The 11,004-nt window shown below is 41.9% G+C and overlaps 2 protein-coding genes across 2 annotated transcripts; both read right to left on the bottom strand.

The window, feature by feature from the left end:
* Positions 1–909: 909 nt before the first annotated feature.
* nat9 (N-acetyltransferase 9) lies at positions 910–5,073 on the bottom strand. Its single transcript, XM_079293779.1, has 6 exons — positions 4,938–5,073; positions 4,043–4,152; positions 3,708–3,848; positions 3,535–3,594; positions 3,152–3,246; positions 910–3,071 (listed from the first exon to the last, which is right to left on the bottom strand). Exons 1-6 carry the CDS (start codon positions 5,012–5,014, stop codon positions 2,922–2,924), a joined length of 633 nt encoding a protein of 210 aa, XP_079149905.1. The 5' UTR covers positions 5,015–5,073; the 3' UTR covers positions 910–2,921.
* Positions 5,074–5,766: 693 nt separating this feature from the next.
* On the bottom strand, positions 5,767–8,719 carry syt15 (synaptotagmin XV; the record flags this gene model as incomplete). Its single annotated transcript, XM_079292696.1, has 8 exons — positions 5,767–5,906; positions 6,003–6,185; positions 6,338–6,446; positions 7,113–7,280; positions 7,370–7,662; positions 7,797–7,936; positions 8,441–8,630; positions 8,713–8,719. 8 exons carry the CDS (start codon positions 8,717–8,719, stop codon positions 5,767–5,769), a joined length of 1,230 nt encoding a protein of 409 aa, XP_079148822.1.
* Between the last annotated feature and the right edge of the window lie 2,285 nt (positions 8,720–11,004).

Raw genomic sequence — 11,004 nt, 5'->3', positions numbered from 1 at the left:
TCAGTCTCTGACATGTTTGCTTCTACCCTAAAACAATGGAGCGGAGTGGGATTTTGTTGGTGGAGCTAACTGAAAGTACCACACTGAAAAGCTTTAGGAAATAAATATCGCTTATAGTATTATTATTTTTAGTCTTTTTTTTTATTCTGTATCAAAGTGTAATGGGGTAGCAAAAGATATATCCCTCCTGCATACATCACACAGAAATGTTACATCTTACCTGTGAAGAGGAGCAGAAAGAAGAAACCTGCAAGCATCATGACTGTGAGAGATCTGCTCAGTTGATGAGCCTCCATGTCCTCTGTGTTGTCTGGAAATGTTTAATGCAGTAATAATAACCACTCCTTTTATTGGAAGAGGGACGGGCAAATTTAAGGCCAACCCTTTGTGTTTGTATTTATATATATATTTATATATATACAAACCAATTATTAAGGAGGTGTAGATGATTAATAACATCCTTTATCAAGTGTTAGCAAATTATGAACTTATTTAGATGTACATTATTCATGCATTTATATATATTTATATTGATTTAGATATGCACTATGATAATATATGCTTTATACATGTGTATTAACACTGTAATTCATGATTAATTCAGGTAGTTACTAGTTAGGTAAACATTTTGTGTCACCTCATCTAAAGTAAGGACTATATATGCTTTACAAAGCATTCATAAAAGACATTGAATGGCCACCAGTGCCTCAAAACCCACAAAAGTCTGTTATCTTCTCAACAGAGAAGTCAAATAGACAAAACAAAGTGATCAAGAACATATCAATATTTATTACAAGATGCAAACAATGTACAATAAATAAATACAAACCTCTCAGCCATTCATTGATGTAAAAAACAAAACAAACAGATTGTCCTTCTGTAAAACTGTACAAGTCATTAAAGCACACACATTCAAACTCAAACAGACATAAGAACACAAACAACACATAGGAATTCATAAATCTTTGAACACAACAGGTTAAGGGCTCACCAGAGAGTATGATGGACTTAAATGTTTGTAGCTCTGAACGTCAAAGGGAAATTTGTAAACTCTTATCCTGCAGGTGCTGACCTTGGTCTTAAGAAAGACCTCTCTAAAGGTCATAGAAAAAAGCGATAAAACAGTCATAGCATAGCATGTCGAAAAAAGCGATAAAAGGTCATATATAGCATGAATCACTTTAAAAAATGTAATTGAACCAACGTCAAAAATTACACTTACATAAAAAAATGTAAATTGAACCAACTTTAAAAAGTTAATTGAACCAACTTAAAACATTAAATTGAACCAACTTAAAGAATTACACAACATTAAAACATTTAAATTGAAACTGAAATTGAAAATCTATTGAACCAACTTCAAAAATGTAATTTAACCAACTTAAAAATGACATTGAATTGACCAAAAAAAATTAAATGAAACTAAAACAAATTAATTAAAAAGAAGAATAAAGATTAGAAGAACAATACTTGGAATGCTGAATCAGCCTGCAGGATTATAGTCACTGTGCTTTTGCACAGGCAGTTTTACTGCCTTTGTGCTACAAAGCACACTGAATTACTTGACTGTAATAGGAGGAAATAGCACACAGAGGTTTGAGAGGAGATAAGAAGTTAGAATTACATGCAAATACATTTGGGGTCATGTGGTGCGATATGAAAGCTGTTCAATTATGCAGTGGGCATTTGATCTCAATTACTATCCTTCCGGTATCGAAGGAGAAAATGATGAGAAATGCAGCAGACTAATGTGGCAATTAGGAGGAACATGAGACATATCACAAATGTTTCACTCCGATTACGCCGCAGTCATTGTGCACCACAAAATGGAAATGTTACTCTTTCCTACATATTGTGCACTTTAAATGTTTTAGTCAACATCGTCAACTCCTTAACAAGCATACTAAGATAAATGGTTTGGTCTCTTCTGTAACTGTTTGGAGTTCACTACCAAAAAGAAAAAAGAAATAGTTACATTTAACCAAATGTAAAGAGGCACAAACTTGCCTTTAACCTTTATATGTTCATTCACTTCACAGTTCTGTTTTACATGTCATGCTCATATAAAACACGCTCCTGTGGACGATGTGATTTAAGTATCTTAAAACGGTTTACTCAAACTTAATTATGAGGTTTTGTGTTTTCAATTGATGAGGATTCAATTGGATGCCAATCCAAATAGAATTAACACCCTAGGAACTAAAATATATTCATTCAAAAGTAACTAAATACACCTACCAGCACTTCTAAAGCTCACTAATTAACACCTTGTTTGTTTAATCTGTATTGCGATAAAGTTGTAATGCTGAAACAGAAAAATACTCCACAAGTAGAAGTTTAACAGTCAGAATTTTTACTCAAGTATCATCAGTAAAATGTGCCGACGTCTCAAAAGAAAAAAAAGAAGAGCAAAGTGTCATGCAAAGTGTCATGTCCCCCGATCAGAGGACTAAAAAAGACAGCAAAAGGAAAGATAAAAGGAAAAAACAAGAGGAAATACACTTACAAATTAGATATGTATCTCATGTTGATAGTAAGATCTGAACCGGCAATCAACAATATATGACCAACAGTATATGGAGCAGGGGTAGTTTATATGGTTTGGGTTAGCCTTAGTTTCAATTAAGGGAAACCTCAATGCAGTAAACAATGATAAACTTTCAACTCTGGGAGAAGATCCTTTCCTGTTTCAACACGACAACACCTGACAGTATTTCCCTCTGAAATGTAGCAGTGGAAAAGTAGATTATAACCCAAAATTAAAATACTTACATAAAGAACCAGAACCTCCAAATTGAACTTGATTAAATCGACTTCCCGCCTCTGCAGATGTGTGTAAATGTCTGAAAGGTTTAAAGCACACACTGGTTCTCAGCTCAGATCTCCGTCACAGCTGGAGGTCTTTAGTGCAGCTCGGCACTTCACTGTGGAACTTGTTCCCGTCTGTTGCTGCACGTCTGCCTGTAGTCTCTCTCCTTCATGTCGGCCGTGTCCTCCAGCAGCCTCGAACGAACGGACTCGTCCACCGTCATCCCGAGGGTCACCTCTTTGAACACCTCACTCACCGACACCTGTAACCGACACGAGGACGACGGTTTATACTCGGAAAACGTTCATATTCTGGGGTCGTGAGATCATGTGATCGTATTACCTCCTGGAAGTGGAGTTTCTTGAACATGGCGATGCTGACCTGGTTGTTCAGCCCAATTTTCGCCTCTAAATTTTTGACCCCAAGTTTGGTGACCCCTGTTGGAAGACAAGATCACCATCACTCACCAACTTTCATTCACAATCTGCTCCACAGAGCTAGCTGAACTCTGAAGTGCAACATGAATGAAATGTAGGGAATTACAAATTTTGGCTTGCTGAAAATTCTGAAAATTCTGATAATTCGGGCGGGAGTCGGTGCAGTATGTGTTTTTAGTTGCTATTTTTCCGACTAGGAAAACAGCTGACAACGAGCACAACACAAGAGCCACTTGAAAGAGAATTCAAGAGGTTTGAAACAACAAACAGATTGTATAAGATGCTCACCGTAGCTCATCATCATGCGTGTCACCTCGTTCCCGATGCCTTTGCCTCTGTGACTGGGCTCTGATCAGAACAAGCAACAGTGAGATGAATGGTTCATGTGTGAAAATCAAAGCACAGGTTGATTGCAGATGTTTTATAAAGCTTTTGCGTTTGGATAACGCGTCGAGCGTCACCTGCTATCATGATCTCCAGCTCAGCCAGTGTTGGGTCTGTGGGGTCAGTCAGGAAGATGTTGACATCTCCCACCATGCACTGCTCCTCTTCTACACTGCTGTCTGCCCACCGCTGCTTGTCCAGGATGATGAACGTGCACTCTGGAAAGACAGATTCAAGACTGATCATAATAACGAAACAGCTTTTCTTGACGTAAATGTCGAAATATTTTACATGTCTACGACCTCCGGTTAAAAGTTAGGGGCAAAAGGATGTTTGTTAAGACATGTCGGCTCTTTATAAGGACCAGAAGGGTTATTTTCTGTGTGCACATTGCAGGAAGATGAACGCGTACTGTCATTATCTTCCCTCCAGCTCCTCTGCATGTCGTACTCCTGCTCCAGGGTCAGCGGCTCTGAAGCGGTCAGCTGCTGCAGCTCAGGAGACTTCATCCACTCGTGATACCTGAAACAGACACAGACACAGACATGATGAGGTCTTTGATGTAATCAAGACAAAAACTGAGACCAGGTTAAATGCTTTCAAAAAGATAGACTTCATTCACGATTTAGATGTGACTAATATCCAGACGTCAGATAAACAGTCTGCGCAGTCTTTATTATTTTTAATAAACGTGGCTGACTTGTATGACATGAATCCAGTGGTGGAAGACAAACTCTGATCTTTTACTGAAGTAAAATACTCTGTTACAAGTCCTGTATTTAAAAATCTTACTTAGGGTAAAGTCCAAAAGTATTAGCATCCAAATACAGACACATAATTTACCAAAAGTGTCATTCTGCAGAATGGCCCACACAAGAATAATTTATACATTATTACTGGATTATAATAAATTAAGCATGCACTTTAACCTATAATAATACATCATAATTTATTAGTTGATTTATATTTAGTTTTAATCATCTAAATCTGAAAGGTAACAACTAAAGTTGTCAGATAAATGTAGTGGAGTAGCAGCATTCATTGGTACTGGTCATGTAAAGTTCAAGTACCTAAACTTGTACTTAAGTACAGTACTGGAGTTATTGCTGTATTTAATTTGTTAAAATAAAATGTGTAAAAATAGAAAGAAGCTGTTATTAAGGAGCCAAATCATCATATTTAAACATGAGGGCAAACACTGCGAACAAGAAAACATCAGCAGAAGAGCAACAGAAATGAGCAAACTGAATGAATGAATAAAGATAACAGACGGAGACGCTCTCGTGCGTCTCACGCGTTGGTATTACCTGGGCACGTGCTCTGCATTGTAAGGAACCAACACGGCTTTGTCTCCCTCCAGTAAAGTGTTCTCGTTTATCTTCATGGTGTTAAAATCCCGATGTAAAGCACCGATACAAATTTAAATCACCTCCACGTCCGTGATGTTGACTTTTCTTTCACTTCCGCTTCAACACTCGCTGGTTTAAACTGCGGCTGCGCTCGATGACATAAAAGTAGAGGGCGCTACCTAATGGACAACATTAGGAAGTACTTTTCCTCATTTTTTGCTTCTAAAAAGTAACTTTATATATATTGGAATAATATTGTTGATGCATTAATGTAAACAGTGTTTTAATTCTGTCAACTGCTTTAACTATGCAATATACTGGTACTTGTCAAATTAAACCATGCTTTTACTGTCCATATTTGTCTTCTTATGACCAAGTTGTATTTATGTTTTCCACAGTGGACGTTCCTAGTTTCCTCCCCAATCTACATTCATAGTTTTGCTGTATAAATCATATTTTTATTGACACTTAATTCACAAACAGATAACTTTTGATGTAGTTGTTCTTCAGTTTCTAAATTATAAACCAAAAAGATGTGATTTCACTCTGTCACTTTATTATTCACATTAAATCTTGTTTGCATATTTAAATAAATGATACTGTGAAATGTTACAAATGTGTAAAATATGAATTATCTTTCAATTTTAAGATGCAAAATATTTAATTGGTGGTTGCAAAATTGAGCTTGTTTAAAAAAAACAAAAAAAACATGTAAAATCTTCTCCAGTTGATAAGATATTAAAGTTGCTTCCAATCTGCTTTCTGCCCCTACAAGGAGCAGATGTGTTTAAGTGGCTCTGCCCAGTCCGTGCCACAGTTCAACCGGCTCCTGTGGCGTGTTGACCATGTCCATCCAGTGCTGCAGCTGTTGGCCCCTGGCGTACATGAAGGGGCCCAACACCAGCACTCCCAGCAGGGCCGGAGGCTCTGGGAGAACAACACAGACGGTGAATACACAGCTGATTTAACACTGAAGTTTACGTCGCAGGACATCAGATATATAGCAAGCACATTAAGTTTCACCTGAGCGGACGACGTTTGGCTGCTGCAGCTCAAATCTCAGACAGGCCTCGTCCAGGTGCTGCGGGCGCAGTTTAAAGGTCGCCCTGTGGTGGAAATAGGGGTTGTTTTGACTCTTCGCCACGCAGCTGCGCTTCATCTTCACCACCTGAGTGTGTATCTGTAAGCTCACCTGGACACACACACCTGGGGGAAACGTACAGATGCAAAGTTACTACCCCAGCGACTCAGCTGAGATTTAAATCGATTTGTTTTCATATATTCGAACCTGTGAAGACGTCCGATGACCAGTGCATACATGGACACATGTCAACAAGCTTTGAACCTGAAACACTTACCTGCATCCGTGAGCAGCTGTAGGCCTCGAGCCCTCAAAACGACCACAGAGAGGCGCTGCACAGATGGACTGTAGCTGAGAGAAATCTGCACATCACCCAGCTCTGAACACTGAGACAGATCAGAGATGATGAAACTATTTAAAGTTTTGCACACATGCAGACATCCTGTGCGTTCCTGTGTGTACCTGTCAGTGGTGGAGGAAGTATTCAGATCCTTTACTTCAGTAAAAGTATGAATACAACAAAATACTCTGGCGCTTGGCAAAATGGAAACATTTGTTTTACTGCTGTAGGTCATGCACATTTGAACTCCTTCATTTACTGCTGGGAAGTTTGATCGAGACTAGAGCAATGCATCGTGTTGTATGTTTATGTATGTTATGTGTCATCACATGTTTGTAGCGTCACTGTCCTGTGAGAATCACGGGTCTCTAAATAGTCAAATTTTGTTCTTTTCAGCTTTGTGATGATGCATTTATCAGCTGATCAAACAGGATTTTTAAAAAGTGAATTTACTAAAGAAGTAAAGAATTTTCTGAACACATAAAGGAACTTCCTTCTTCAGTTCATCACAAACATTGAATGTCAAAAAAATCACCAAATTTGGAGAAACATGGTGAACAGTCAGTAAAACAGTCAGAAATATGTAATGGAGTAGAAGTGTAAAGTTGCATGAAATGGAAATATTCAAGTTTAGTGCAAGCACTTTAAATGTGTACTCAAGCACAGTAGGCTCCTTAAGTGAAAGTACTTCATTACATTGCACCACTGGTACCTGCGTGTCGTCCTCTGTCTCCAGGTCCCTCCAGAGCACCCTGCCAGCCTGACCGAGCTCCCCCTCCAGAGGAAACAGCACCCTGCCCACCGCGTGGCGTTTGCCGTCTTGCTCCACACTCAGCACACACACGCTCAGGGTGCTCTGAGGCACGCACACGCCTGACACCTGTGTAGAGGGAAACACGCAGGAAGCGTGTGAGATACGAATGCTTCTTCTGTCGCTACGGTTGCATTCATTCTTCCGTGTGTCCTCGCCTGGAACACAAAGCAGTCGTTGAACTCCGGGTCGGGCCCCGTGCCCCGGGCCTTGGCCTGGCGGGGCCGCCGGTCATCAGGGAGACGCCGCAGCTCCACCAGCGTCACGTTGCCGTGAAAACGGGGAGGGAGGTTGCCGAGGCGGAGCAGGGAGACCATGAACTGCTCGCTGCTGTGTCGGTACTCCACAGAGAAGCAGAGACGAGTGGCCATGCCGGGTGGAGGTGCCACCACCTCGTTGAGAGGAGGAACAGCGTAGAGACCGGCCAGCACCGTCCCCACTGGGTACCATCCTAACAACAACATAGGAAGTAAACCACATGAGGTAGCACCAGAGTTATCCATGAATTTAGGTTTGCCAATGACTTTAATTTAAAGGACTAAACCCATCTTAATATGCTGTCATATAAAGGCAGTGATGACCTACTCCCTACTGAGAGTGACCCACGATGAGCTAGTATGTCCCTGTGGGCCTCCATCTTCATCTCCTCCTCCTCTTCATTTTTCACGTCACCATGGTTTTGTGTCGTGAAGCGAGGAGGCAAGGTGAAAGGGATCTCACGGGGCCTTTCACACATAAACACACACACACACACACACACATAGAGATGTTATTAATTGTGGCTTCTGCAGCATTTTATATCAACTTAAATCAAGACCACAGGTCCCAAAATCTGTGATGCTTCCACGTAAAGGATGCCGTTCTTCACTGAGAGGGTCACTTTTTTGCTTTGCTTAGCAGCATCAACGTGTAGCAAAGGATGTTTTTTCATTGTTTCAATCCTGTTTGTGCTTGAACAGATTGTGTGCCTTAAAGAGCACATTACACCTGTCCTTAAATCACTACATTATTGGCTTCAAGTATTTGCACTTAGACTGTAAGGTCTATTATTGTTATTATTACTGTTCATCTTTCTTTTCATTTCTGTAAACTATCGAATGATCAAAAAGGCAAATAAGTGCTTCAAAAATATGTATGTTGGCTAGCTGGGAAAGTATAACGTTTGTACTGTTTCATATAAAACTCGATAATATGTAGGACTGTGTGCATGTTTATTTCGTGGTACTAACGTGGCCAAGGAGCCCTGGGACACCGGCATCACCGGAGCAGAGCATGCCGGTGCTGAAGGCACTGTAGAGATCAGCTCCTCGTATTGACTACGACCCTTCTTCCTCCGCTTCCTCCTCCACAGATAATACACAATCAGACCGAGCAGCAGGAGACCCACGGACACACCAACGGCAAGCAGTAACACCTGGTCTGAACAAACGAACACGTTAACAGGGAAATTAAGTCCAGGCATCTGTCAAATACACTGGATCTAATGCAGTTTACCACTTACCTGCCATGATTATTCCTCAGTCTGAAGCTACTTTTTAGCATTAGTTACTAACGTGTGTGTGTCTCTTGTTGTCGACCTGTTTAGCTGTGAGGTGATGTGACCCTGGAGAGCAGAGAGAGAACGACACAGCTGGATGATTCTCACCGTGTCATGCTGTTATCTGGCGGCTGCTCTCGCTTTAAGGGGAGAAACTACCAGCAAAAAACTTGTTTGACTGTTGGGAAGAAAACATTTAAAATACACATTTAGGTGATTCTTTTACTACTTTGTCTTTTTGTATCTTTAGATTTCTCCTAAATGAACTGAAATATCAAATATCCATGACACCAAGAGGATGAATCCTACTGACTTTGGTGATTCTTTGACTTTTCCTCAAGCACCACCACGGGGTTAACATTTCGTGCACTCTCTTTAGCAAACTGTTGGATGGATTGCCATGAAATGTGAAACATGAAACTAAATAATATACATGCAACGTGGCTGCTCTGACCTCTGACCTGAGCTTAGCTCAGAATCAAAATGCTCATTAGCTTGTCGCCACACACACACACACACACACATACTCAGACTGTTCAGAGATTGGACGGCAGCTAATGGGATGACAGCTAATCCTGTGATGGCCCTCTCTATCAAGCTGAAGACGAGTCACAGCAGTGTCCGAGGATCGGAGGGCGGCTGGAAACAAGACAGATTGTCTTAAGAAGTGAGGGAGGAAGAGTGGGAGGAATGAGGGGAGGAAGGAGAGACGCCATTTAGCGCTACCTTCTCTCTGCCAGGACAGAGGGGGCAAAACAGGACACAAGGTGTGATCGCAAAAGGTAAGGCGTTGTTTTTCTCTCTTATTGGCACTTTTATTGCGCGGTCATATCTGCGCGTTAACTGGCTGTTTATTCTTTCAGTACATACACATTATAAAAGGCATAGCAGTGGTCGAAAAGTTAATTAAATGAGTTAATTGTAATTTGTTACAATCTCGACCATTCATTCTCACTGCCCCTGCCTTTCTTTGTCTTCTGTTAACTGAAGGCCAAATGCTCACTTAAGCTGTCTCAATCAATCTACATTTTGTCTCAATAATCAATTAATCTGGATTGTGTAATCCCATTAGGGTAATCTGGGAGTGTCTGTCTTCAGGAGTCTTTGTGTGTTTAGACTTGTATATCTATCTTTGTGAGGACCAGGTTGAGTTTTAGACCTTCAGGGTGAGGATTTTAACCGATCCTCACTTCTTCAAAGGCTTATTTGATGGTTCGGTCTTGGTTTTAAGGTTCAGGTTAGAATTAGGTTTAGTTTAGTTGAAAAATAAAATAAAAAGTTGTAATTAAAAGGTTTAAGGATAAAAATCAAATCTGTGTCTTCTTTACAGGTTGGTGCTGTTGCCATGGCGAGGCCCGGACGTCCCGTGTCTGACAGCTACCAGCCCGTCTGTAGTTCAGTCAGTCAGTCGGCCTCTTACTCCAGTGAAGCCAAGTTTCTGGGACCGGAGGATGGCGATGACCAGGCGCCCATTTTCTCCCTCTCTAAGAGCTCCATGGATGTGGTGATGGCGACGGGGCCGTCGCACAAGCGGGACCCGTCCTGGACCCGCGTGGACCTGAAACGCAGCTCAGGCACCAACACTCACCCCGAGCGGAACTCGGTGACGCTGCAGCAGCTGCACCCTCACATGTGGCAGCACATCAACTCCACCAACAGCCACCAGTCATCGCTCTCTGACCAGCACGCAGGCGTGCACAGCCCTCCTGCCCTCAGCGAGCGCTGGATCACCAACATGCATCGCTGGAGCGCGTGCAGCAGCAGCAGCACTCCAGACACAATTGTGTGGAAAGGTGGGACCTCACGCCCTCAAGTCTAACCCAGGAAACCTCTTGTTCTCCGGTGTTCAGATCAACCTCTTCACCAACCACACCCTCTCACTTCATCTCCCCCCTACAGACACCAACTCTACCACCTGAAGATCTTTTAACTTCTTCTTCTTCAACACTAATGCTGAGCACACATCAGCAGGGAGACTCCCCCGAACTCTCTCCCCTGCAGGCTCACACCTCCTCACTGTTGCCGTCGTACTCCCCCGATCTCCTCCAGCTCACCAGCACAGAGGACGAGGGCTTCCTGGAGAATAACTCTGTCTCTTTTACATTCCCATCCCCGATCCCGTCGTCTGTTAGCTGAGCAGAAGCAGGTGTGTCATCAGATGCTGGATGCCTTGTTGATGACGTGATAGAGGAGCTACACAGTCCCGGTGGCACGGAGCAGTTGGAGGGTGGAGGAGACAGAAGCCTGGAGCAAATG

This window comes from Melanostigma gelatinosum, assembly GCF_949748355.1.
Source record: "Melanostigma gelatinosum genome assembly, chromosome: 21".
In the NCBI taxonomy this organism is placed as follows: Eukaryota; Metazoa; Chordata; class Actinopteri; order Perciformes; family Zoarcidae; genus Melanostigma; species Melanostigma gelatinosum.
This window is presented reverse-complemented; position numbering and strand designations above follow the sequence as displayed.

Coding starts and splice junctions, on each gene's coding strand:
- nat9 (XM_079293779.1), bottom strand. CDS start 5,014: ATGAAGATAAACGAGAACACTTTACTGGAGGGAGACAAAGCCGTGTTG. Junction 3,247..3,534: donor ACGCATGATGATGAGCTACG/GTGAGCATCTTA, acceptor GTCTTCCAACAG/GGGTCACCAAACTTGGGGTC. Junction 3,072..3,151: donor AGAAACTCCACTTCCAGGAG/GTAATACGATCA, acceptor TGTCGGTTACAG/GTGTCGGTGAGTGAGGTGTT.